Source organism: Amphibalanus amphitrite, unplaced genomic scaffold (genome assembly GCF_019059575.1).
Source record: "Amphibalanus amphitrite isolate SeventyFive unplaced genomic scaffold, NRLGWU_Aamphi_draft 000098F_arrow, whole genome shotgun sequence".
Lineage (NCBI taxonomy): Eukaryota > Metazoa > Arthropoda > Thecostraca > Balanomorpha > Balanidae > Amphibalanus > Amphibalanus amphitrite.
This window is the reverse complement of record NW_024881593.1, coordinates 1,084,939-1,112,781: the sequence shown is the minus strand read 5'-3', so window position 1 is coordinate 1,112,781 and position 27,843 is coordinate 1,084,939. Positions and strand designations below refer to the sequence as shown.

Below are 27,843 nucleotides of genomic sequence, written 5' to 3'. Positions count from 1 at the left end.
GTGATTAAAATCCACCAACTATTTGTTGTGCCTCCCGCCATATTGTTTTTTTTTTGTGCTGCCAGCTTGGCTTTTTTGTGTTTTTTATTCAGGCGAACTGCTTATCTTTTTTTGCGTGCGAGGAGAATAGCACATCTCCTTTGCAGTCGCCGGCGGGAGGCACTGTGCTTATATCGACACAACAAGGGTACAGCAACTCGGCAATCCATCCCATCTCCGCGGGGTCGAGTCCACGGCATCCGGCCGCGCTCGCCCTGAACCGCACACCGTACATCCGGCCGCGCGGCCCCGGCGGCCGCCGCGCCACACCGCACACATAGCGCCGACCACAGAACGAAAGAGAGATATAGAGCGAAAAGGTAACTATAATTAACGCGAGCGGGCGTGCAAACAACACAGGTACGCCGGCCACCGTGGCCCGGTCCGAGGTAGCCGACGGGCGGTCCCGGCAGGTCAGGTCAGCCGACTGCCGGCCGGCCGGCCTCTGAGCGGCTATCGCCTCCAGGAGCGCTCCTCCTCGTGTTCCTCTTCCTCTTCCTCCTCGTCTCCGGCGAGCAGGTCGTCGGCCGGCGCGGCGGCCAGACTGTCCAGCTCGACATCCTCGTCCTCGGCGAGCAGGTCCATCTCGACCACAGAGCCGGGCGGAGACTGACGGGACACACGGGGGAGCGGCGTCAGCGACTGGATATTACAGCAGGACACAAGCGACTGATATATCACAGACTTGGATGTCGGGAAGCAAAGCCGTTGCTCGTGACATTGATTTCCGCCATCCAAATGTTACCCGGTTGAATGTAAGAAGCTCGACATGCAAACAAACATTGGCGCCCACGCATAACGTCACATTTTTTTTCAGCATCCCATGTCCCCATTCCCTGATCAGTGATCAGTGCTCACCTTGTTTTCTGCTGCAGCTGCCGCTGTTGCTGCTGCGGTCGGCTCCTCGGCACCCGTCTGCGCCGCTCCTGTAGCCGGGGCGGCGGCGGCGGGCGGTGCGGACGGCGGCTGCGTGTGCCAGTTGACGGTGAGCAGCCGGTCGCCGAACTGGCGGCCCTTGTTGTGCGCCGCCTCGGCCTCCTGTCGACTGCGGAACTGGACAACCACTGACGGTGTGGCGTCGTCGCTCTGACAGTCCACGATCTCGCCATATTGCTGAAATGGGGCACAGAGGAGAGTACGCTCCGTCAGGGGACGATGCGTGGTAGCATGCGGTGGCGCCGTAAAAGCGCTGGATGGAAACTGTGCATAAATAGTCGGTTCGAGTGCTACCAGTGGAAATGTTTGTCGTCCACCATATTGCCAAAATGCCTTTCCTCAAGCTCAATTTGATCTTGAGATTATCGCCACATATACAACTCACGTCGAATAACGGGCGACTGGCACATTGAACGTATTTTACTGAAAAATGCAGTCACAAAGAAAAACACATTTCGACGAAGAGCTAAGCCAAACGTCACAAACTCCGCCGATTGGCCCGTTCCCCGGAGTCCGGACCGGTTTCCCGCGTCTCTCCCGTCGTCCCGACTCACCGCGAGGTGTGCGAGCAGGGCCGTCTTCTCGTCGAGCTCGTAGCCGGAGATGTTGAGTTTGGTCGGCCGCCGGTCCACCGTCGTGGTCCGCTGCTGACCGGGGACGTAGCTCAGGCTGCCGCGGCCCCGGCCCCTGAGAGTGGGAGGAAGGAGAAACAGGTGTCAGCATCGACCAGTCGCAAATATCTAGCTCCATGCAAGGATATCAGTTTCGAATAACCTTCCAAATTTCACCTAAACTTGTGTCTAAATATGAGTGATGTGGTGATCATATGCGACAAAAAGGTGCAACTATTCTTATTGGGCCGTAACAAATCGTACTACAGTTATGTTACATCCATTGGCAGCCAACAAGCGACAAACTACGCCGTTCAGTAAGGTGCCCACAACAACGAACAGCACTCCGCACCACCACACGGTCCTCACCTGCCGCGCATGGTGACGGGCCGCCCCCGGCCGCGTCCACGCGACAGCGAGCTGAGCTGCTGTTTGAGCTCGAGCACGCGCCGCTGCAGCTGACTGGTGTCCACGCCGGCCTGCTGTTTCTGGTAGAGGTCCATCTCGGCATCCAACACCTCCCGCTCCGCCTGAGACGGCCAGAGAGAAGGGCGGTCAGAGCGAGGGACGGAGAGGGGGTTTCAACGGAGCACATAACGGAAGAAACGAGCACTGGAAACCTTCAACACGGTGAAACGAAATTCAACAGCTGACTTTTTCATATTTTCTGTAATATTTCAGGATTAAAAAATTAATGTCACAAGCGAAGAGGCAGGTCAAAGGATCTTATGCCCCAAAGATATATCTCAAACGCACCATTCCACGACCGCTTGTCCCCGTCCCGAGTCACACTTACCACCTCCTTGGCGCGCGCCGCCGGCAGCTCCCGCTCCACGGCCGAGAGTGCCTCCGCGCGCGTCTTGTCGATGGCCACCTGGAGCGCCTTCACGGTGGTGACAATCTTCTGGCGCTCCTCGGGCTTCAGCGACTTGTTCTCCAGCTTAGCCAACAGCGCCTTCTGCTGCGCCAGCTGCTTCTCCAACAGCTCCGTCTTGCGCTTCTTCAAGTCGGCCGCCAGCTTGAGCATCTCCTGTGAAAACGAACAACGTGAGATTGGTGGAGCCATACAGCAACGAGAAAACCTGCCAGCTAGTCACCAGTTTCATCATATTTCTCTAGTGAAAGAAGTTTGCAACTCAGCTATATCAAAATCCTCTGATTTTGACAATATACAGCTCAACAAAACCCACCTCAAACAAAAACGAAACCCTCGCTGCGCGAACCAGCTGTCACTAAACACCTTTATCTCGATCTCTCATTCAAGCCAGTAACCGACCTTTTGTTTTTCCATGTGTTTGGCCTGCAGCGTCACGGTGGCGGCCAGTTTCTCCTGGCTCAGTTTGATGGCGTCGATGCTCTGCTGTTTGGCGGCGGCCTGCTGCTCGGCCTGCTGCCGCAGTACGTCAGGGTTGGTGACGGTGCGGGTCAGCTGGCCGGCGGTCCCGGCCGACACCTGGACCACCTGCGGACGCACGGACAGACCGGTGGACCGTCAGACGGGCGCGGACCGGCGGCGGGCGGAGGGACATTACGGCAACGGCAGGGTCGGAATACATGGCCACGGCTAACAACGTGGTAGCGATGATTAACAGTCAAACAATTAACTGGTCATCAAAATCGTACTGAATGTTTAAAAAGAGGTTGCGAATATATACAAGGTCTTAAACAATACCCAGGATACAAAATTTTCAACGATGCAAAAAAAAACACGCAATGCGTATGCAAATGTGAATGATGTGCATGTGCCGAATCAGCATGCAGGGGACCATTTATTTGATGAACAGCAAGAGGGCCCGCAGCTGCTGTATGCTAGCTACTCGGCCAGAAAACTGATAGCCGTAAAAGATAGAAGTATAACTGAGGATAAGATGAAACACATGGGCAAAGAAATAAGCCAAAAGTACGAGCTACAAAGGCATATCAAAATAAAAGGAGAATCAGTGGGAATGCCAGCCATAATACTGAACAGAAAGAGATTGGAAGCACGGTCAGCAGGAACATAAGCATAAAAACAGCAACCTCACGATCCATTTAGCGGCTTTCTAGAGGCCGACCAAGCGAATTCAGCGCCTCCACCAGCCTTTCAGACCCCACGAGGAGACAGACGAGGCCGCCCGACCCCCACAATGCGGACAGAATTGAGAAGGACTGTCGATCAGGACTGGAGAGACTAATAGAGCGCTGTGCGGCGGGCTGTCTGCAATAGCAGCGTGCGCGGGTGCGGGCCGGGGCCGGTCACCCATCTACACCGACAAGCGGGCCGGGCGCGGGCGCGGGGCAGAGTGGGTCTCGCAGTTACCCGGGCGGGGGTAGCCGCGGCCGGCGAGCTGACCGCAGTCACCACTCCCAGACGAGACCGGACCGGCGCGCGCGGAGCCGCCGCCACCGCCCCGCCGGCCGCCTGCGACACCGGGGCCCGGCCTCAGGTCACCGGTCACCCTCCAGGGCTCCAGTTATTACCACCCCGGACCGAACCGGCCTATCCGTACCTCTCAAATAGACATTACACACAGATCACGGATGGTCACATCAACGGCTGTCAGTCTCCTAATCTAATCGGACAGTAGCCGTTTTGGTTTATAGTCACTGTCCAGCTTGTCAAGACAAGAGACGAGTCCAAATAAGACACGATTTCACATTATTTAGAACAACAGCAAACAAAACACGAACACAAATAAACGCACCCATTATCCCGCCAAGTCACAACAGCCGACAAATGCTGAAAGAGCAATCGATAGACGACACGCCATCTTCCAAAATTAAGACATCACGACAATACTGCCAACCATGACAACACAATCATCCCACAGTCAGTAGAGCAGCAGCTGAGGTCTTAGCACTTTCCCCTCACTACACAACGATGGAGCGTATTATGAATTTGCTCGCCCTCATAGACCTGCATTAAATATAAAACACTGACGTACATAACTAGACAAACGTTGACTAAGCGGGCAGTCCTACGTCAATGCATGGAGAGGGTGGAACGGGGAGTCATCAGTCGGAAACTCACCTCTCCGGCCGCCTCCTCCCGCTCCTTGTTGTGCCAGAACACCTTGATGAAGCGGTTGTTGAGCACGGCCTCGGTGCACTTGTAAGCAGCCTTGGCCTCGGCCGGGTTACTGAACGTGACCAGCGCCGCCTCCGGGTCACCGCCGAACGACACCTAAAAAAGGGGAGGGGCGGGTCAGAGCGGTGGGTCAAAGGAGACGGGACAGAGACCGAGTGAGGAATCAGAAGGGTCAGAGGAAGGGAGGGGGGGAGGGGGGCGGGACGGGTTGGAGAGCTGAGTCAGCGATGGGCATAATGCAAAAACCGTGGAAAAACGTAGATAACGGAGCCGCGCAACTAAGTACTTAATTACCCTTGATCTAATCGGAAACTTCCTTCGGTGTTGATGAGAAAAAACTGGTCGGCTTCAAATTAATTCAGCGGTGAGGAGATTGTAAGCTCACATTTTATACACCAATTAATGTAGCAGTTAAAGGAAACTAGAACTCTCCCATTAGTTCACACATTTCGAATTCCCATCACCGTCGCCGCACCTGGATGTTGGTGATTTTGCCGAACTTGACGAAGTGGTTGTTTAGGTGGGTGATCTGGTTCAGGCCGGCCGGCACCTTTTTCAGCTCCAGACTGCAGTTGGCCGGGTCGAACCGGGGACGCGGCGCGCCGCCCAGACGACTCATGTCGAAATGACCCCGCTTCCGGGGCGGCTCGTTCTGAACGGAACCAGACAGTCGGGATAGATTAGTCAGAGGCAGAAAGCCGTGGTATCAATGAAATCACGGCGTGCTGTTACACACTGGGAGCTCGGGTTAAGCTTAGGGAACAAAATAGCGGGAGGTCGCCGTTCTAGAAGTCGATTTATGATTATTGACATGTCATCGATTACCCTTCAATCAGCAAACACTATAAAAAGCACGACCGACACAAGAGGAAAGTCGTACCCCGTTGGAGTAAATATTCTGAGACAAAAAAGGGTGGCGGAATCAGCCCCAGCTGAATCGAGGACAGGTACTTGGATTCTAGCCCAGTCTCCCCCTCCCCCTCCCCAAGTTGTACGACCGTCCCAACAAAAACTGGCACCCCGCGTCGTCGGATAGCCGCTGCCGGTGACCAGAATACATCGCTGTATTCTGGTCACGGTATTCGTGCCAGCCCTGGGCGGCCGCCCCGCCCCCGTCCTCCCCCCTGGCGACTCACCGGGTCCCTGCCGGCCCAGCCGCGCTCGGCAGCCGTGTACGGATGCCGGGGCCGCGGCCCGACCGGCACCGGGCCGGCCGGCGCCGCCGCCGCCGGCGGGCCCTGCACCTGTACGCTGAGAAGCTGGCGCGCCGCGGTGACCGGCGCCGGCGCCGCCGGGTAGTAGGGGCGCACATGCGGCGGCGGCGGACGGGAGTAGTTGGCCAGGGGGAGCCAGCCGGGCACCGGGACCGGGGCCGGAGCGGTCACCGTCAGAGACGGCGCGTCCGGGTTGTACGGCTCTGCGGGACATAGAACACAGACCGGAGCCGGGTCAGCACAGGGAGACACATCCGTCCGCCGCGACCCCCGACATCCCAGGAATGACCCATATCGTCCACATACAGCGTAACTGGACGCCTGGCTGACCAGACATTTACACCACAAAATGTGGCGTACACCATAACACCGGCCGGCGCAGTTCAGGCCGGGCTGGACCCGGCCGACCGCCGGCCGGTCGGTAAATATAACGATTTCATCACCACCCAGCATGCCAACCATATGCCAACACAGCGCGAGCGTACGGCCAGCCCGAATATAAAAACATGTCTTGCGTAACAACCGGTCTAGACGAGTTTAGGGCATAACGGTCATATATGTGTACTACGCATTAGTTGCGATTATTGAACATTTACGCATTAGTTTTCGGAGAATATACCGTGGAGACCCGGCCAGTAGCGTTCTGAAAGGGCGTCGTTCCGTTTATCGACCTTTTTCCGATTGAAGGTCTAACTCCCGACGACATAATCGCCATTAGAGCATTGAATTACGTCATGACTGTAATGAAGATTGATACAGCTTGACCCGAACAGTAACCACTCACTGAGCTGCGCCACCGAGCAGCTTTAACACAAGTCTGTTGTGCAAACCCCACGCACCAATCAGCCCCGCACATCTCTAGTACCCACTCCGTCCGGCGCTTTCACCCTTCGCAGCGGCAGCCGGTGAAAGCCGGCTCCGCCCGCTCCGGTCGCGGGCGGCACGCGGCGCACACCAGACCGGTCGGCCGCCCGCCCCGGGTCACAGCACCGCCACTCACCTACGACGGCCGGTCGCGGCGGCGGCTGCACCAGCGGGTTGAAGTGCGGCGGCACGGTCACTGGCGGCGCGCACACTACGGAGGCCGGAGGCGGCTGGGTGTACTTGAGGGCGTCCGGCAGCGGCAGCGACACGTCGTTGAGGATCACCGGGTCCAGGCCGTGGTCATACGGACACTGGTCGCCGCGCATACAGTAGCCCTTCTCTGTTGCGGAACGGGACGGGGTAGGCGGTCAAATGCATACACAAGGCAAACCGATAGTCTGGTACGAATGCTAGCGTGAATGCCCTCAACGCAGCCTACTTTAATGCAGTGTCCTGATTTTCGTTAATTTGGGTGGAAACCCACACCTTAACAGATTCTCTTTGTGACGTCCCGGAAAGCCAAACGACGTCCCTGACAGATAAAAGTCGACAGGTATATCGAACACCAAAAGCAAACTAACAAAGAGAAATATCACCCCTGTAGCCTAAAAACACGGCTTTGCGGAATGACAATAAATACCTATATCCTAAGTCCTCACAAACCCACTCTTACACTCGACTCCCCTTTCCTACACCGCTGGTCAACTGCCGCAACAATAAACAACGCGGTTTTATTTTCGTTTTCTGTGCGTCAGATATGGATAGGTTTTTTTCCTTTACCATGTGAAGGTAATAGCTGCCATATGAAGGAGAAAAGATGTCGGAATAGAGGGATCTGAGGACGTCGTTTTCCACTTTTCAGTTTTAGTAACTGTGCAGTGTATAGATAAAAAATAATCATGCGAATATATTACTTCGACATTTATCTATAAGCACGCAACATACCTTTTGTATCAAATTGCTGTAACATATTTAATTATTTTTTCCCCTCAGAAGGTCACAGTAACGGGGTAGCGCTGCTCCTGGGACATGCCCTTCAAAAGCAGTTAATTTTGCATATGTTGATAGTGGTTGGGGAAAAAGTTTAGTGTTTATCTGTTTGAATTAAAATAAAGTTACCGAATTTCAACAGTATTAATTCAAGTATGTCGTCCTTGGCTTAAAAATACACGCAATGTTGGGGACGTCGATTGACGTTGTCATTCCCGTTTAATCGACGTCTGTACAAAACTGAAAAGTGCACAATGATTTCACATTTTTTCCAGCCAAGAAAAATTCAGCGTCCACCTTGAAGTTTTCTTAGTTGAATTTCATAACAGGAAGCTATGGAAATTAATTTTCCGAACTGTTTTCCACCTCTTTGTTTGGACGTGTTTTTTTTACGTCAGTCCTCTTGCTCGATATAGTATCCCTCTTATGACGTCAATATTTAGTGATAGCCGCTGGCTCTTGGGCTGATTTTTGTTGAAGCATATTTGTTGTTGACTGTTGTGTACGATCATGGAAAAGAACGACATTTTTTTTAAGTGTTGTTTTGGTATCTGTGGTGAATTCTTGAATTTTGTATTTTACTAGGGGTAAACTGGCATTACTTTGTGTCTATATATGATCATTTGAGGTGCCTTGAGGTGCTATTAGTCAATATTGCCAGTGAAAATCGCTAATTTTAAGACATTTAGGTAAGGGATCTTCAGTGGCTTAGGCTCCGCACCGATATCAACGTCCTTTTGAAATAGTGACGTCCTTGCGGCTTCAATCACACTCTCCGAAAAATCAATTTCAGGACACTGCTTTAATGACTCTCATTTGAAAACATCGTTAATGGCTACCAAATGCGCACGAAATGCTGTTGTTATCCAATAACCGGGCTCTGATTCAAGTGTATGACTATTTTGTCGTCAATTAGTAACCGGCTATGATAAATATCACTATCTATCTTGTGGTTGCAGCGTTTTACTGCCTGTCATTAGTGAGTGAAAATCCCAAGAAAAATTACAAATGACATCGATCCGTCCCATACACCGTCGCCAGGTAATCCACAGCCGACTGACCGTCGTAGTCTCTGCAGCGCTGCTTTCCGGACGCCCCGGAGGCATTGAGCTTCTGACGCAGATCAGACACGGCCGAACCCGGCTCGGGCACCCGCTCGGCCTCGGAGCCGGCCGGCGGCGACCGGTCAAACTTGACTGCGGACAGGCGCGCACACAGGGTCAGTTGGGGTCAGTGGAGTGGGGATACACGAAGTCAGCTGGGGTAGGTGCAGCGGAGCCTGCAGGCACTGACCGAACAATTACGGAGACAAGAGCTCAAAACTAATGGCCTACACCTCGGACGCAATCATATTTAGGAGATTAGAAATTTATTCATCAAATGGATTAAAGGCTTGGTTAACTGTCTCAGTTTGTATGAAATAGAGACGAGCAGAACGGCTTTGTTCGCGAGTAGCGATGCCGTTTCACAATCACCAATCAGTGGATTAAAGATCAATAGAGCTCTCAGATCACCAACCGAGAGCGATCAGATCTGTTGCCCATAACGAACACTGCCAACCCAAACAATCGCCGTTCTGTTGGTCCCTCGGGGCGGCCTCTCCCACCTACCCAGACCGTTAATCACGGCCGCCAACCCTCAGCATCGTCCGGCCGACCCCCGGGCGTTGGCCGCGTGCCCGCCCTCCGCCCTCCCTCCCACGTCGCCCGTCCCCCGGTCAGCCGCTGGCCACCGGCCCGGCCACCCCGCCCCCCCCCCCCCCGGCCACTCACTGGGCGACTTGCTGCGGTTGTAGCGCGGAGATCGCGACCTAGACAGAGAACGAGAGCGCGACCGTGACCGAGAGCGGGGGCTGCGGCTGCGCGACGAGCGCGCCGTCACCGCCGACTTGCCGCTCCTGGCCGGCGACTTGGACTTGGGCCGCGGCGGCGAGCGAGACTTGGTCCGCAGGCGGGGCGGTGACCGGGAGCGACGCGTTCTGCCGGCCGACACACACAGGATGTCAGCTCCAGATAAACTACACACGTACACGACATATGAGTGCACGGACTTCCGACTATCGCTGTCGGCACAGGATGTGCTCTCGGTAATAAAGTGTGAGATGACGGTAATGAAAATAGTATTAAATGAATAAAAACAATCTTTGAATAAATAAATGCAACGAAAAAGGTAATGCAAATTGATATAATGTTTTACCTTCCATAATCAACAAAAAAGAAATAACTCGATTTTACAATAAAGTACATGGAAACGTGCATAATAACAGTTAATTCCCTCAAGCAGTCTGGTGCTGCACATTTACAGGGAATGTGCGGCAGTGAGGGGAGGCGGACTGACCGTCGGTCGCGCGGCGGCGGGGAGCGGCGCCGGCGCTCCTCCCAGGACCGTTTCCTCTCGGGCCGCTCGGCACGCTCGTCCCGGTCGCGGGGCCGCGACGAGGGTCGCCGGTCGCCGCGGCCGCGGCCCGTGCCCTCGGGCTCTGTGACGCGCCGGCGGGCCGAGTCGGCCGGCACCGGGGCGGCCGCCGTGCCCGACACGCCGGCCGCCGCCTGCGTGGTCGAGTCGGGTGACGCCTGCGGCATGTACGACTTGGTCTCCAGCGTCTCGAACAGCCGGTCCACGAACGGCGCCGCCTGGTCGTGCAGGAAGATGTCCAGGTTGTTCTTCATGCTCTCGCGCAGCTGCTGAGGCGGCATGTCTTTCTTGATCAGGGCCAGCACATACTTGGCCAGCTTGCCGGGCTCAGCATCACACCTAGGTGAAGGGCCACAAAAACATTTACACATGGCATGCAAACAAGACATTCAGACACTTAGTAAATCTGTCATAACTATAATTTAAGTTCCTTGTCATAGCATTGTCACTAGGCACTTTGTCATGGAGTCCATCCAGACTGACAACATAAAAGACAATAAATGTTAGACATTAATCTTGCTCTAATTATTTGTCCAAACTAAACTACAATGGCTTCACTTCCAAGCTGAACAAGCATCTCTTAGTCCTGACAGACATCAGGAAAGATAAAAATCAACAAACAAAAAAACATTTTCATTCAATATTGTCACTTACAGAGGTTCCATTGTCTCTGTCATCCATTGCTTCAGGATTTCTGGTTTCTCCACAATCATGATGAATGTATTTTCAGGTACTCTGCAAAATGAAAGAGATGATTAGATTTCCTGTAATTGTGTGAAATTATCACTTATTCCTTTACAATCCCTAGCATTGAAAGCACATGCATACCAACTTTGAGCCAAATCAGACAAGCAGTTTAGAAATTCCCCTTTAAATTCTCAAAAAGAATAAAATTTAGCAGGAAAAGTCTAGCCTGTCATATTCTAAAATGTCTAGCCAGAGCATCATCTATCTGGATTAGTTGGTTAATATCTTAAGTCAGAGATCTATGCTTGGATGTCTTTACATAGCCTGAAAAGCTGTGGGATATCAGGTGAAAAATGTGCATATTTGTATAGGGTAACAAAAGTCTGTTAAACTTTCTTAGCTCGGCATTTTAAGAAGTCGAGTGCTTGTCGATGAGCTTACTTTTTTACAGAAATTTAGCTCCAATGTTTAATGGACAGATTCGCAGAGCTGGAACCCAACCAAGCAGAGCCTGTTGCATAGGCCTAGCTATGAATAGGCAGTCATGGGCATAAAATCTAAATTGGGCAATTCTAAGTAAAAGGAGAATTAAGACATATATCAGTTGGGGGAGGTTTGGTCAATGGTTGTCATTTTTAGCACATGCCATTTTTGGCAACCATGTGCTAAAAATGACAACGCTATCAGCTATTTTTAGCAACGATGAAGCCGATTTCACTCCTCAGCGAGGAAATCACGATTTTGGAAATACAAGCACTGATTTTGGAAAAGAAGTGCTGCCACCTGGTGCAAGAAGAAGAAACCAGCTTTAATATGGCCGTTGTTTGTATGGTAGTCCAACGTTGAAGTATACCCTTTTTTGTGGCCCGAAGTTGGAACTTTAAATTGAGGCATCCCAAAATGATCGATATTGATCGAAATCATGATGTTGATGAAAAAAATAATATGTTAAGTTGAGAGAGGAGGCCATTTTATCCAGATGCGGTGGTTTACTTCTTGAAATTATTTTTGCTTACGACGACTGCCATGTAATGAGGGATAATTAGCAGCCGTCATTAGCAAAATAATTTCAAGAAGTAAACTACTGCATCTGGATAAAATGGCCTCCTCTCTCAACTTAAAATATTATTTTTTTCATCAACATCATGTTTTCGATCAATATCGATCATTTTCGGATGCTTCAATTTTAAGTTCCAACTTCAGGCCACAAAACAAACTACCATACAAATAACAGGCATATTAAAGCTGGATTCTTCGTCTTGCACCAGGTGGCAGCACTTCTTTTCCAAAATCAGTGTTTATCTTTCCAAAATCTTCATTTCCTCGCTGAGGAGTGAAATCGGCCTCATCGTTGTCAAAAATAGCAGAATCGTTGTCATTTTTAGCACGTGTGACAAAAATAGCACGTGCTAAAAATGACAACGATTGACCAAACCTCCCCCCCGACTGATATACATATTGTGTGCCAATCAAAGCTGGGTATTGCACAGTGCACACCCTAATCAACTGACTTCAGCTGACTGCAGCCACTCCCACCAGCTCCAGACCATTCCATCACAAGTGATAAATGTTAAATAGAAAAAATGTCATGTGTCAGTGTCTGGCAATTCCATTCAAACCATTCTCACTATCCGCACCTGGAATCCAACAGTCAAAACTCTACAAATTGAGATACATGACAGGCAAACTAAACAAAAGCTTGAAAAATGAGAGCATATATGACTCCATCACAGACAGGTATCGCATCCAAGCTGAAGCCCGGCACCATATGTTGTACAGGTTGCAGTTCCTGCATGCCTTAACTTACCAATAATACACACCTGACATAAACAATCAAACATTTAGTTTAGAATTATTCTGTGAATTCTTATGTACATGTAAGCATTGACAAAGCAAATGGTTCTGTCCTGACTGGTACACGAAACCTGAATATAGGATTGCGCCACAAATGCAGGCTTGAGCATGCATCGAAAACAACATGAACCTGTCACCTACCTTTGAAGTGCGTAATACTAAGCAGAACAGGTGAATTGGTCTCAGCAGGACCAACTTATTTAATCAGCACACAAGCATTCCAATGACTAGGAGCAAACACGAATTATCACAATAGAAACGGTCACAGAATCCTCAGAATCCGATTGCTTCGAGAAATGTCGCCTGCCTCGTGCAAAACTCAATAGTGATGGTAATTTTCTGGGAACGAGTAATAAGTACATAAGTACTAGTACTTGTCGCTTTTTATTTTCCTTCTCAATATTTTTCACCATTTAATTATTAAACTTAATTTGAATCAACTTTTTGAATTTTTATTTTTTCTTGAAAATTGAATGAATAGATTGTAGCATAATATCCATTTTCACTTGGAATGATTTTACAACAGTCAGCTGAAAACTGTTTGAAACGAACAATTATCCAGCCTTGAATTTGTGTAACCTTGTTGCCCGCCAAAATCAAAACTTTCGAGAGCGGGGGAAGCGCGCGCGTGGGGCGGTGGTAAAGTTGGTGAAAGTGGACGGGGTAAGAGGTAAGGTGGTGTCTTCTGAGAATATGGTGGAAACTTCTTATTATTGTCTATTTTGGTAAAATGTCTGCATGTATGTTTCCTGTTGGCTGTTGGATGTGTCTTCCTGGGCCTGGCGAATGAATGGCACCAGCGTGAGCATCACTTCAACTTATCAAAGTTGACCCTGCCCACTATGTTAAACTCCTGCGGTGAACCGGAACAGCCCACCCTGACCCCTTCCACCCCCCCCCCCCGCCCGGCCCCTTCCAACCCCCAGTTTCGCCCAATTGGCGATTTTTTTCGATCGGGGCACCGACACGGCGCCGATTGAAGAAGGACATTGGCAAATGGCATGGCAATGGTCAATGGTAAAGTTAATGTTCGTAACATATGACCTTCTTGCAACTGTCGACTCTCAGAAGAAAGATAAGGGTGTCCAGTAGGTACCTACCTACACTTCATAATTCTTTTTCTCTCGAGTCGAAAATTGACGAATCGATAAGCAGGCGGGCACGGTCCGTCCCACTGACGGACTAGCTGGCAGCAGCTGCTCTGGCTAGTGGCTCCCAGCCAAGATTCTTTCAGAAACTTCTAGCAACCGCAGAGCATCGAAGTCCGGAGAGGAGCCTTCATATATCGAGCGCCTGAACCACTCGAACCCTGGCTCTCACCACCGGAAATCTGACGCTCTACTAACCGAGCTTCAGGCAACGGGACGAACGGATTGTTTCTCTTTATGAACATGCTATCTATTTGGTGTTCAACCAGGGCACTTGTCGCTACCTAGTAGCAGATACATGCAATTGCACGCCGTGCTAGTAGGTACGCTACAAACACGCCAGCGATAACCAGGGTTATCGGCATCCGCCAAGCGGGACAGTCTCGACCGCACGCTTCCTGTCATGCACTCTAGGTGGCACTGGTGTGCGCGCTGGGGGCCAGGGCCGGCTGGGGCTACCGTATTTCTCAGGCCCGGCAGGTCAGAGGCCTGCTCCGGAACATGAAGCGGGTGCGTGCCACCGACACACGCGACTGAACAAAAGGAACTACCTACGAGTATGTGAAGGCAAATCAGGCCCGTATCCCATGGGTGCAAAATGACCTCAGAAGTCGGGGCCCAGCAAACAAACAAACTTCACCGATCCCTCCGATATAACCGGTCCTATCCTCGGAACATACGTGCAAATTCTTCTCCTCAACACCTCAAAGCACGTGATGCGGGCTGGACGGTCACCTTATTCTGACGCGAGTGGCTCCTTACGAACAGGCTGTGGTGCGATGGGGTGCTCGTTAGCGGGGCTGAGTGACCCGCCCATCCAGATTGGCTTATGCTCGGCGGTCGGCGACACATCAGGATCCTCTGGTACGTCGTTTCCATCCTTAGGATAGTCAAATCCTTCTCCACGCTTCCAACCCTGTTCCAGGCTGGACGGGCAACTTTATCCCATGCGGGTAGGGTAGCTCCATATCTGGAGCACGCCCGTAGCCGGGTGCAGTGACTGTTATGGGACTGGGTGGCTGTCCACTGATCGAATTCAGCCTCGACGAGTCACCAAGTCACCCAGACTAGTGTCTCTTCCTCCTATCATCCTTCCGGCCCTGAAATGGTCTCGTCAGACTGAAAGAGCCTAACCCAACAAAACAAAACAAAAAAGCACATCAGGATGGCCGTTCAGACTAACTTTTAATCCCTAACATCCCTCCAGCACTGAAATGCTCATATCAAACGGAGTGGATCTAACCCAGCAAAACTTTTTATAACCATGCCCCTACAGCCGGAGACGCTCCCAAGTCCCTGGCACCAGACTTGTGCCAAGATCCCAAAAAGATCCGAGATCCAGGATCTGCAAGATCCGGGATCTTGAGGGATCTTGGATCCAGCACTTCAGGTTTTGCCGAGGGATCCAAGGGATCCAGGACTCGGGTCATCATTTTGTCGAGGGATCCTGGGGATCTTGGATCCTGGCTTTTGATTTTGTCGAGGGACCTTGGGGATCTTGGATCCTGGTTTTGGATTTGTCGAGAGATCCTGGGGATCTTGGACCCTGTTTTTAACGGGAATATTTTACACATCAGTCTACCATGATTAAATGCCTACCAAACTTATCTATTGCCAGCAAATTCAAATCTCCTGAGGTCTGAGGATGAATATCTAGCCAGGAAAACCAATGTGCAAAACATATGTAAGCATGTTCAACCGTTTAACCCACTTTATACTGGAAGACATAGGTACTCTACTAAGGTGCTTAAAGTTTCAAAGTATATATCAGCATAAACACAACTTAGACTTCGTGGGCCGTACCTACTTTTAACTGGATTATTTGCCATTCATTCATGATTGTGCGTTGGATCTTGGGGATCTTGGATCCTAAAATTTTGATATTACGTGGGATCTTGGAGATCTTGGATCCTGAAAGTCAGATCTTGCGTGGGATCTTGGGGATCTTGGACCCTACAATTTTGAGTGAGATCCTGGGGATCTTGGATCTTGCAATTTGATACTGCGTGGGATCTTGGGGATCTTGGATCCTGAAATTCTGAAATTGCGTGGGATCTTGCGGATCTTGGATCTTCATTTTTGGTCGAGGCACACGTCTGCCTGGCACGCTGTTCTCTTTATTTATTTATTTATTTATTTACATTGTGTGCTCATCCCTGAAATCATGGCTTAGGCCATAGGGCTATTCTTAAGCACGAGTCAGAACACATTGAAAAACCAAGGTAAAAACATTCACGCAAAAGCATTCACATGACATTCTCACATACAGAATAAGAATACTCAGGTCGATTCCGATGAAAGATCTCTATATGTTTTGGCTGGCTCGGCGTTTATCCCCGCGACCGAGGGAACACTCATCAGTTACTGTCATCCCATGGAACGGAATCTTTTCTTTTCGGCGCGATGGCGTGGCCGATCCCTCAAGCCCAACGTCTGCATATGTATTTATTAACCCTCGCCCGTATTGGTGCTTTTCCAGCCGCGAACGTATAAGGGAGGGGGGTCCGTTGGACTCCCCGCGCCCCCCTTGCCGTTTCGCCCCTGATCGAGCTAGAGCTTCGCGGAAAAAAAGAGCGTGTTGCCCGTGACGAGAAGTCAGAGGAAGTCGATGATACCCAATTTCAAGGTCCTAGGGCATTGGCCTGACCTTCCATGTCAGGTCAATGACCCAAAAGTTCGGAAAATCGGGACCCGTTAGAACGTCGTAAAGTGTGGCTGCTATGGGGTTTTCGGGGTGCTGGTCACGAACATCATGTTAGTTTTGATCACAGATGATGTCTTCATGCATTTAGGCCAGGTCGGGTCAGGTCAGGTCAGGTCAACCAGAAGGGGTCCTGCTGGGTATTCGTAGTAGGTGTCAACCGCCTCTGACAGCATCGTAACATGTTACGAAGGCATCAAAACTACTTCGTAAATTTATTGTTCATATGGTTGCTAAATTCGAATTCAGCTAAAAAAAAAACTGGCCTAGAAACATGTAAAACTCGAAAAAGTGAACCGAGGTCATCAAAGGTCAGTGACCTGACCTGACCTTCAGGTGACCTTGACACCCACCCTATTGCATGGGGGCAACATCATGACACATGTTTGAACGCTTAAAACCACGAAAAGACTGCAAACGCGCGGCTAACGCGAGCCGACATACGTATGTACACCGGATCGCGATTCCGGCAAAACATGGTCTCGAAAAGTAGGTCACAGTTTACAGGTCATTTGGGTCAGGGCCATGAAATTTTCAGCGTAGGTGTAGAATTGATAAACTCGAGGGTACTAAAAGTTTCGTCGCGATCGGACGCTGTTTACGCGAGTTATACGCGAAAAACCGAGAGGGGTCCGTTCGATCCCCTCCCCCTATACTGGCGAGGGTTAATTATGTTTGCTAACCACCAGTAAAACGCCTTTTGGGCGAAGAACGAGCGAGCGAGATAGTGAGCCTTGCACGTGCAGAAGGGCGAGAGGGTACTTCCAACGGGCTTGTGCAAAGCACCCTTCTAACCGGTCGCTAGCGGTGTACCAAATTTGAACGCAATCGGCCCAGCCGCTCCTGAGATCTGGAAGCGGCATTCTGCACGTGCGCACGTGCAAACGGGGTCAAAAATGACTTTTGCACGGCACCCTACTAACCGGTCCCCAACCGTGTACCAAATTTGAGCGCAATCGGCCCAGCCGTTCTCGAGATCTGGAAACGCCCCCTGCACGTGCGCACGTGCAGTAGCACCCTAACCACAACACATGGGAATGCATTGCCTGGTGGGTGCCTACCTGTATGCCAAGTTTCAGCGAAATCGCCCCAGTAATTACCGAGTCACTGAAATGGGAACAAATTTGGCACCTCTTATTGTTGTATTTTGCACGTGCAGTGGGGGTCACTCACATAGATGAAGAGTATCCGACCTTTGGAAGAAGGGATGTAGCTACCCTATAAAAATGACCGCAAGACAATCGCTCAAGCCGCTGCTGAGATATGAGCCTCTCAAAATCATTACTTTTGCAAAATTGCTTGAACACCCTTGACTTTTCACGTGGCACGTGCCACGGCGGTCACTGAGGTGTATCAAAAGTAGTCAATTACGGGTTAGAAGGGATGGAGTTACCCAGCAAAAAAAGACCGCAGGCGATTCGGTCCAGCGGTTGCTGAGATATAAGCCTCTCAAAAGCGTTACAGGCCGGGCCGGGCCGCTCATAATGAGATTTTTCCGTTATATTGAAAAGACTTCGCTTCGCTCGCTGCGCTCGCTCGTAATCAGCCCGAGGCACGGGTTCACTTCTCCCCAAGACCTTGTAATAGTTTTGCTATATATTTCCGGATTTTCGTTTCTGTTGTAGACAAAGTACAAACACATCAATGCAGCGACCCTGACTGCAAGTAAGTTGTACAATCCTGGTGTATGGCACTTACATATGTATGTACATTTTTAGGTTTGTAACGGGTTACCATGATAGTTACGTCTTCAGGATTCTAAAGTAAGTCATTAAAAAAAAACTAACAAAACAAACAAAGAATCAAAATATTTCAATGCATATCTGAACATCTTCTCCTTGTCTTGCATTTGTATACCCCTTTTGCGGAATGCGATAGAGTTCGTGTCATCGTTCATGTGTTGATAGATCCGGAGCATGCGCAGTATCGGTGCAGTTCGGAGCGTCACTACGACGATTCTGAAGGCTGCGGATCTGTGACGCTCTTCTCAGTCGCTCACTCGACGTTAGCTGGAGAGCAGGCAGGCGTGTCGTTGTCTTAGGTATTAGATATATTGGATAGCCAGTGGTTACCGTAAAATCATCATAGGAAAGACATGGAAGGCAGTAGACTACTTGTGTTATTTTTTTTATTATTACCCGGATGGCATCGTGCACTGAGTCGACAAATTATGTTGATTCTCGTTTCATTTACCGCGTACTCTGCAACAGTTAAAAACATATCGTGTCATTGCCGTGTTCATAATCATAAGTGTCGGAGCTTAGATGAGGTCGGAGCTTTCTAAATTCTAAATTTCCTCGTAATTGCGCGGTAATTGAAATACCTGCCCTCTGCTCCTCAGCCTCCGCTGATAGCTAAAATGGACTCCAGAGACAACGATCCGGTTCCGTCCTCCGAACAAAGCACTGGAACTGCCGGCTCCGGGGCATCAGACAAAAGGTAAGGTAATTACGAGCGAGCGAGCGCAGCGAGCGAAGTGAGTCTTTTCAATATAACGGAAAAATCTCAGTATGAGCGGCCCGGCCCGGCCCGGCCCGGCCCGGCCTGTAACGCTTTTGAAAGGCTTATATCTCAGCAACCGCTGGACCGAATGGCCTGCGGTCTTTTTTGCTGGGTAGCCCCATCCCTTCTACCCCGTAATTGACTACTTTTGATACATCTCAGTGACCGCCGTGGCACGTGCCACGTGAAAATTCAAGGGTGTTCAAGCAGTTTTGCAAAAGTAATGATTTTGAGAGGCCCATATCTCAGCAGCGGCTTGAGCGATTGTCTTGCGGTCATTTTTATAGGGTAGCTGCATCCCTTCTAACAAAGGTCAGATACTCTTCATCTATGTGAGTGACCCCCACTGCACGTGCAAAATACAACAATAGGAGGTGCCAAATTTGTTCCCATTTCAGTAACTCGATAATTACTGGGGCGATTTCGCTGAAACTTGGCATACAGGTAGGCACCCACCAGGCAATGCATTCCCATGTGTTGCGGTTAGGGTGCTACTGCACGTGCGCACGTGCAGGGGGCGTTTCCAGATCTCGAGAACGGCTGGGCCGATTGCGCTCAAATTTGGTACACGGTTGGGGACCGGTTAGTAGGGTGCCGTGCAAAAGTCATCTTGGACCCCGTTTGCACGTGCGCACGTGCAGAATGCCGCTTCCAGATCTCAGGAACGGCTGGGCCGATTGCGTTCAAATTTGGTACACCGCTAGCGACCGGTTAGAAGGGTGCTTTGCACAAGCCCGTTGGAAGTACCCTCTCGCCCTTCTGCACGTGCAGGGCTCACTATCTCGCTCGCTCGTTCTTCGCCCAAAAGGCGTTTTACTGGTAATAAACTTTACGCTATATATCGCCCATCGTCTTCTGATGTCTTCACCGAACATTCTCAAAACATCAGATAGGGAATCGGTCTTTTGGTGTCATCTTTCCACGCTTTTTTTCAACGATGTACTTGAAGCGTCGCCTTCTGCTTTGTGCTGACTGTCCGCCCCGACAATTTCTTCGGCTCCTGCTTTGCAATTATTCTTTGGAAACGGACGTAGGCCGCCGTTGGTCTCGGATTTCACACCGACTGCCTTCGGTGTTCGGTCCCGTATCATATTACAACCGAAGGCATGAGCGTCATCTGACCGCCCCCCCCCCCCCCCCCCCCCTACTCCGCCCAGCGACTCCGCCGTCAGTATGAAGCGCTCCGGCTACCTGGAGTGGCAGGAGTACTTTATGGCCATCTGCTTCCTGTCGGCGATGCGCAGCAAGGACCCGGCTACCCAGGTTGGCGCGTGCATCGTGAACGACGACCGCAAGATCGTCGGCATCGGCTATAACGGTATGCCACTGGGCTGCAGCGACGACCGGCTGCCGTGGAGCAAGACGGCCTCGGACACGCTGGACACCAAGTACATGTACGGTGAGTCACGGTCAGTCACGGCCGTATCACGGCGGCGGTTTGTCGCCGTCACTACCGTTTCGTGTCAGTGTTGATGATGATGCATGGTTGCATGGGGTTTGTACGACATATGATGACAGTCTGGGTGTCTGGAACCGCGGCTGAGATAGGAGATGGGCCGATGACTAATGCTCGCATTTTCTGAATGGTATAAACGAGTATTCGAATTCCTTGCAAAGAAATGGGGATGGGGCAGAATGCTTTATTTCCACTTCCTGTTAATAATTAAGTCATGTGGTTCAAAAGCTAGGCAGTTGATGAAGACAACGCTAATAACACTGGTTCTATACCTACACCCCGTGTCCCCGAGGCGCGTCATTGAATGTTCTTCCCCTCGACACCTTAGGTAGTCGCTGAGGATGCTTTGTTTAGATAACATTCGTAGTAAGACTAGAGAGACGTAGTTTCCTTTACTGTTTATGAACTGCAACCATAACAGAAATTTGTTTATTTTTCTGTATGTACTCTTCGGTGTGTATTTTATCATGGTAGTTCCCACTCGCTGCAGTCTGGGACTTTTTTTGTAAACATTCAGGCGATCCGGAACAGATAAAACTGATTGTATCGCGGTCAGCCATCTGGGGGGTTTCTCGGCCTCTGTTGAACTGCGTAATTAACTGACCGTGCGGTTCAGGGATTCGGGAGTGACGACACCATCAGCCAGCCACTCCCACTTCTCGGTGGGGGGCGCCTCCCCTGAGCTTTTTAAAGATGAATTACAACACGTTTGAAATAGTGAGCTACAGGGTCTTTCATAATGAATGTTACTTTTGAAAGAGCTATTTCTCAGGACATATATGCAGGGACGTATCCAAGGGGGGGGGGCGACGGGGGCGGTCGCCCCTCCCTGGGCCCTGCCGGGCCCCAAAAGCGGGCCCGGCAGGGCCCGCTAGGCAGCCCGAAGGGCCCGCTTTTGGGCCTAGCCAGGGACAGTTTCGGGCCGGCAGGGCCAAAAAGGGAAAGGGCCTGTTCAGAAGGATTTTTTCGAGCCTTCGGGTTCGCGGATGGGCCCCTGGGGCCCTGCCGGGCCACAAACGGGTTCGTAACTGGGTCCTTCAGTCCCACTTTTGGGCAGAGCCAGGGCAATTTGGAGCCCGGCAGGGCCCCAAAAGCGGAAGGATCCGTTCAGAAGGATATGGCCGTGTCTTCAGGCTTGAGGAAGGGCCCCTTTAGCCCTGCCGGGCCCAAACCTTATCGGTTTTGGACCCCAAATCCTTATCGGGCCCGAAGGTCCCACTTTTGAGCTAACTGGCCCTGGAAAAAAGTTATGGAAACCGGATCCGAAAAAAAATCTTCCGGGGCCAGTCACTGGGACATCTTTGCCTGTCTGGGCCCTAGAAGTGGAAGGACCCGCTGAGAAGATCTTGCCCAGGCTTTCGGGTCCAAAAAAGGGCCCCGTGGGCCCATACGGGACGGGCCCCAAAAGCGGACCGGGCCAAGCCAATGAAAACCTGGGACCCAGGATTTCTCAAAAAGCGGAAAAGTCCGCACAGAAGGCCTTGAACCAGGCTTTTGAGCTTGCGTAATGGGCCCTTGACCTCGACAATGTACCTAGTACCTACCAAGAAAACGGCCCCAGATATGCGCTTCCGGGCCCAGTCTCAGGAACAGCTTGTCCTGGCCGGGTCCCAAAAACGGAAGGGCCCGCTGAGAAGGCCTTGCCAAGGCCATCGGGTCCGAGGAACAGGCAACAGCCGATGAAGGGCCCCTTTCGACTGGCCGACGTGGGACTGCTCCTGTTCTCCAAACAAAATCAGCTCCATAGTTCACACTACATAAGCATTCTGTACAGAACGTATTCTCAAATTCGCATGTTTTTTATTTGAGCTGCTCATTGAACTGATTTCATAGTTGAACTGACAAGAATGAGTAATATGTTAGCGTGAGCAACACAACACAATGGATGAATGGGTGAACAATGCAACCCAAATCTCCCCGGCCGGGGAGCCGGGAGGTATACCCCAGCTCTCCCCGGGCCGGGGCGTTTGGCCCGTTAGCCCCGTCCCGGCTTGGCCAGACGGGCCACGCAAATGCACCAATGCGTGAAGGAATGTGTTAACTGTTTATATTTGTGTGTAGGACCAAATATGTTCGGTATTGTTAGACATATTCATAAAATCGGATGGCCAATAGTTACAAACCAAATTCAGGTCAGGTCAAAGCGGTCTTTAGGCAAAGCGGTCTTTAGATTTTAATTATCATTTTGGTTTGCAACTATTGGCCATCAGATTTTATAAAGGACCAAATATGTTTTAATGGTGCTGTGCTCCATGGTGTTATGAGGCAGAGGAATATAGGTAGGTACAATGTTATAAATATATGGAAATGAGTCTGAAAAGCATCGTTTGCCAATGTTAGTGGGGTGCAAAGAGGTAATACAAGATTAATAACTCATGTTATGTTAACCCGCGCCGTGCTTGTGGCCTGAGTTTTCCTTGTTGTGCTGGGGGGAGGGGGGTCATGCCCCCATCTAACTCGGCTCCTGGGCCACGTAGTGACACGCAGTAAGCGACAATCGAAAAAGCGTAAAAAATAATGTCAGAAATGCCTCAATCATTTTTAAGGTCAGGTCAAAGCGGCCTTTAGGCAAAAAATTCCGGCATGCGGTACTTTTCTGTTGGTAAAACTGACCTCTGGTATACAAAAAATTGGCGGCGCTGCGCGCCGCCGTTTTTGCCATATTCACGAACAACCTGAGAGGGGGGGGCGTGAATACGCTCCCCCTAGCACGGCGCGGGTGAACGAAATTCAAAGGAAGTGAATTGCACAAACGAACTTCAACGGAAGTGAAATGCAAACATTTTATTAAGGTTGACAAACCCAAGACAATGCATTTTCATTTGCAATATGCCGAATTCTATCGTAAATTCACTGTTTTTCGACATTCTCAATTTTTCACACCAGGATAGACGGTCTCTGTGGGGCCCCTTTGAGCTGACCCACGGGCCCCTTCTCGGCTGTCGCCCCTCCCTGAGCGAAATCCTGGATACGTGCCTGCATATATGTTCCTCATGTAATATGTACCATCACATGAAACAGAAACACATTAGCGTTTTTGCACACACAACTTTCATTTTAATGCTCCTCAGGAATTTTCCACTGTATCGCCCTTAATTAAGGCACACGTTTCGGCCCTCTGACGAAGGTGTCGACCCCGCGCCTCACAACGTCTGGGTCCAGGCTTCCAGTAAACCTCTCCACTGTGGTTCACAGTGGATGGCTGCAGGAGAGTTTTGTCTCAGATCTGCCAATGCGACTCCCCAAAGCCAGTAGTCCAGAGGGGAGAGGTCAGGACTCCGTGGTGGCCATGGTCGCTCGGTGAGGCGGCTGATAACGCGCTCTTCGAAATTCTCGATCAGCCACTGGCGCAACAGCTGCCATGGTGTGCACTGTGGCACCATCCTGCTGGAACCACAGGCCGTCTCTTTGAACCTTGTCCCTGACCTGAGGCAGAAGCATTCCTTGAGCAGCCTGAGGTAAGCCACCCCGTTCAGTGTTGACCCAGGGGAGAGCCAATGGATGAAGACTTGTCCGTCGACCGTAATCCGTAATGCGTTTTAGTGGTGTCGACATACTCTGCTTTTCCGTGAAGGAAAATTGGCGTTGTGAATTTTTTATTTTTTGGGACAAAACCCTAATCAATTTGCAACAATACGCATATAAAATTCACGCGGAAGTGATAAATTAAGTGCTCCTAACTAAATGTTCAAAAGTAACATTCATTATGAAAGACCCTGTACAATTAAGCAAGCCAGCCATTTTGGCAGCAACTTTTGGCTTTTCAGGGCAAGTCACTGATTCACGACGTTATCTGTCATAACGGAACCTTTGCACGGTCTGAAAATGTCCGAACTTCACAAGCTCTCAGTGACCGGCAATATTTGGCAGCGAGATGGAACTTCACGGATGCAGCAGCCTCCAGTCCTTACATCTTACTTACCTCGGATTTTCCATAGGGATCACAGGTGATCATGCCATCATTGATTCAAAGGGAAATCGGGAAACAACTTATTTGGCGCCGGATATAATCTAATCCTATCTCAAGGATATGGGAATCATGACTCCATGCTTATGGAAGGAGAATGGGCATACACAATAAGTATCTACAGAAAAAGTGAACCTAACATCTACCTTTACAAAGTATGCACATACTATCAGCACGATGCATGGTATGGGAATGTTTATACCGCATGCCTTATGTGGGGTATACAATATACATACATGCATACGTATCGATAGAGCCTGTGTACTGGAACGCGCAGGAGCGGAAGGTCGCGGCAACCACCAACCACAGTTGCTCTGAGATTGCAGGCATTTTGTCACATTGTAAGTGCGACAGCTTACTTGCATTGCAGCAGGCCGGCTAGAATGCGTAATGTGTTTGTGTGGCCTGCTTTTTTGCGAGTTATGACTAACTACATGGTATGGTTTTCGGTGTTCGTGTGCGGGGTGCATGCGGAGTGCGGACTACGGAAAGCAGCACTCGCTGCATGCTTTGCTTGCTTTTGTGTGGATGTTTTGATAGATCGCCAAATAAAGATTTAAAATTGAGCAGTTTTATATTCTCTTAGACCTCATCTTAGCTGAAAGCTACATCACCTTGTGCTGGATTTGAGCAACTGAAAGTATAGAAAGTTATACCTTATCTTTATTCGTTTAGCTGATAACCGCATTTGTGCTGTGTATGTTACTTGAAGCCACTGTACTGTTTAATGGTTGATGCAATTTTAGTATGCCACGCCGAGATGAACGCCATCATGAACAAAAACTCTGCGGATGTCAAGGGCTGCACCATCTACGTGGCACTTTTCCCCTGCAACGAGTGTGCCAAGCTCATCATCCAGTCAGGTATGTTGAAGTGAAGGAAGTGTGTGTTTTGCTCTGATTATGTCCCACATGATTTACTTTAGAGTTTGGATGTTATGTCTGGTGTTAAGCTATACGTGTTGATACGGGTGTGCGAACCGGACGTTCTGAGATTGTGGACCGGACATTGCGACGGCTTAGATAGTTTTTTTCACTGCTATCACAAACTCGTGACTAGTCTCACGTCTCACGATGCATATGTCATACCTACTGGATAGTGGATATCCTCTCTCTATGTCATTAACCCTTCACCCTACCCTTTACGTTATACTTTTTCAGTTAATCTTATCTCTTTTTATGTTTCAGGGATTCGCAAAGTTGTGTATGCGTCTGACAAGCACGCAAGCAAAAAATCTACCATAGCATCTAAGCGTCTTTTGGAGATGGCTGGAGTCGAATGCTGGTCAGTATGTCTGTTTCAGCGTTTTAACTAACCCTTCTTTGAGTTACTAAAAAATGTCAATGGTAACTTAAACGATTGGTTAATTTTTGATATTGTAAGATGATCTTCAGGGAATATATCATGGGAGAGGCGCCATCTGGGAGAGGCGATGACGACATAATGTCAATAGCTTCTCGATTTTCTTTCTTTCCATATCTGAATTGACCTTTGGAGAGAATGAGAGTAAGGTTTTTGATTTATTTATTAATCCGTTTTTCGGCTTCTAAGTCATTTATTGGTTTCGTTTCGAATTTTCGACCTTTGCAGCGAGGTCGATATAAAACTTTGTTTCTTGGAAACGACTTCTATGTAAAGAACAAAAAACCGAAACGAAAACAATCCTCCGTTCTGTCGCTTCCATCCTCAGGAAACTCAAATCTTTCTCCTCCACGCCGCAACCCTCCGGGCTGGACAGGCACCTTTATCTCATGCGGGCTGCTCCCTTGGAGCGGCACCGCTGCTCCCGAAGGAGTGCACCCCGTAGCCGGGTGCAGAGAGTGCTTGGGGGGCAGGTCGGCCTGTCCATTCGGACGGGCTCAACCCCGGCGACTCTCTAGGGTGTCTGCCCAAGTCCAATGTCTCCCCCTAATTCCTATCATCCTTCTGGCTCTGAAATGGTCTTGCCGGACCGAAAGAGGCTAACAAAAAAAAAAAACGAAAGCAAAAACGACTATTGCAGTAGCCGAATAACGAACATATATGTATTATGTCGTAGGCATCGGCTGAAATCCGGCATTTCATGAAATGCCTAACCTTGAACCTGCTTGCACCTACATAGCATATCAAACCATTAGACCTAGCCTTACGTGTTATGTGAAAAGTAAATTGGTTAGATAAGGTTAGGTTACATTAGGTAAGGTCGGGTTAGGTGTTGTTGTTTAGGTTTGGTGCTGAGCCAGCTCCAAATAATGCAACCCAAACATGGGATGAAATCCGGCATTTCATGAAAAGCCTAGGCTTTCCACGTAAAGCCTGGACATTTCAAGAAATGCCGGATTTCACCTGATGCCTGCGACATATATAAGGTGTTAAGTCATAGAAGCTTAAAATCATACCTACATTATCTATATTACATACTATACGAATCGTCAATTTAGGCAATGCTTTTGCTGAAGCATTTCGAAATAGTATGTGCGTGGACGCGTACGAATCACGCTGCCCTTGCACCCGTTGCAGCCAGTACGAGCCGAAGCGTCGCCAGGTGGTGATCGACTTTGACGTGATCGACCGCAGCGGTCTGAGCCAGCTGCCCGACTCGCCACCGCGGCAGAGCCCGGACCCGGGCCCGCAGCCGGAGCCGGCGGACTGCGCCGACTCGGTGCGCCGCAACCTGAGCGCTCTGATGGTGGACCAGGCCGGGCACGAGGGTCTGTGAGGGTCCGCGAGGGTCTGTGACGGTCTGCGTGGATCTAACTGAAGGGACCGGACGGGGATGCAATCACCATCTGAGTGCAGAACAGTGTCCGACAAAATGTGTGATTTTATGACTGATCTGATCTGTTAGATAGATATTTATGTGATGAGTAGCTGTTTGATTGGCGTTAATGCGTTTGCGCTAAAATAACGCTAGTGAATGCGTCTCCAAACGATATTACCAGCTCATACGCGAGTACGAGAGCTTGGACTCATCACCCAGCAGGGATATAGTAATTTATAACCTTTGTGCTGTGTCATGTGCCTTGCGCAGTGCCTTCGGCTGTCTGTCTATGCTGATTGCTGTGCAACTACTGCAGATGTAATGATGCTACCTTTTTTTCATTTTTCCGGTTTTATGTGGCCCCAGCGACTATAGTGTCCTTCACACTGGTCACATCGTCTGTGGGTCAAGTGACGTTTGATGGGTCGTAATTAATCGCCCACTGTGGTTTGGTTTGGCTTTTACGTTTGATTTGGGACACCGCATCAGTGTGTATTTGTGATTCATGCATTTGACATTTTAATTGCTGGTCATGTTCGCCATTTTGCATCATTGAAAATATAGATCGCGCTCGGTGGTCTTTTTATTTTGTTGGGTGTTCGCGCTGGTTTTGGAATGAAAGCAGTCATTGAAAGCCAGAGAGGGATTTTCT

At 50.0% G+C, this 27,843-nt stretch overlaps 2 protein-coding genes across 4 annotated transcripts; one reads left to right on the top strand and one right to left on the bottom strand.

The window, feature by feature from the left end:
* Nucleotides 1-22: 22 nt before the first annotated feature.
* On the bottom strand, nucleotides 23-13,004 carry LOC122380489 (RNA-binding protein 26-like). 2 transcript variants are annotated; one of them, XM_043363683.1, is made up of 16 exons: nucleotides 12,819-12,987; nucleotides 10,791-10,871; nucleotides 10,059-10,475; nucleotides 9,494-9,699; nucleotides 8,783-8,917; nucleotides 6,868-7,071; nucleotides 5,790-6,070; nucleotides 5,129-5,305; nucleotides 4,597-4,749; nucleotides 3,886-3,987; nucleotides 2,863-3,048; nucleotides 2,383-2,616; nucleotides 1,956-2,116; nucleotides 1,530-1,662; nucleotides 898-1,152; nucleotides 23-648 (listed from the first exon to the last, which is right to left on the bottom strand). In XM_043363683.1, exons 2-16 carry the CDS (start codon nucleotides 10,847-10,849, stop codon nucleotides 493-495), a joined length of 2,859 nt encoding a protein of 952 aa, XP_043219618.1. In that variant the 5' UTR covers nucleotides 10,850-10,871; nucleotides 12,819-12,987; the 3' UTR covers nucleotides 23-492. The 2 variants fall into 2 exon arrangements, with proteins under 2 accessions (XP_043219618.1, XP_043219619.1); XM_043363684.1 differs by lacking the exon at nucleotides 3,886-3,987 and having other exon boundaries at nucleotides 12,819-13,004.
* A 271-nt stretch (nucleotides 13,005-13,275) lies between these two features.
* Nucleotides 13,276-27,768, top strand: LOC122380488 (deoxycytidylate deaminase-like). Of its 2 annotated transcripts, none has more exons than XM_043363681.1 (6): nucleotides 13,276-13,347; nucleotides 18,868-18,965; nucleotides 20,186-20,427; nucleotides 25,198-25,314; nucleotides 25,639-25,735; nucleotides 26,951-27,768. In XM_043363681.1, exons 2-6 carry the CDS (start codon nucleotides 18,886-18,888, stop codon nucleotides 27,147-27,149), a joined length of 735 nt encoding a protein of 244 aa, XP_043219616.1. In that variant the 5' UTR covers nucleotides 13,276-13,347; nucleotides 18,868-18,885; the 3' UTR covers nucleotides 27,150-27,768. The 2 variants fall into 2 exon arrangements, with proteins under 2 accessions (XP_043219616.1, XP_043219617.1); XM_043363682.1 differs by having other exon boundaries at nucleotides 13,318-13,340.
* Nucleotides 27,769-27,843: the final 75 nt, after the last annotated feature.

Coding starts and splice junctions, on each gene's coding strand:
- LOC122380488 (XM_043363681.1), top strand. CDS start 18,886: ATGGACTCCAGAGACAACGATCCGGTTCCGTCCTCCGAACAAAGCACT. Junction 20,428..25,197: donor GGACACCAAGTACATGTACG/GTGAGTCACGGT, acceptor ATGCAATTTTAG/TATGCCACGCCGAGATGAAC. Junction 25,736..26,950: donor ATGGCTGGAGTCGAATGCTG/GTCAGTATGTCT, acceptor CACCCGTTGCAG/CCAGTACGAGCCGAAGCGTC.
- LOC122380489 (XM_043363683.1), bottom strand. CDS start 10,849: ATGATTGTGGAGAAACCAGAAATCCTGAAGCAATGGATGACAGAGACA. Junction 7,072..8,782: donor GCGCTGCAGAGACTACGACG/GTCAGTCGGCTG, acceptor GTTCCGCAACAG/AGAAGGGCTACTGTATGCGC. Junction 2,117..2,382: donor CGGCGCGCGCCAAGGAGGTG/GTAAGTGTGACT, acceptor TGGCCGTCTCAG/GCGGAGCGGGAGGTGTTGGA.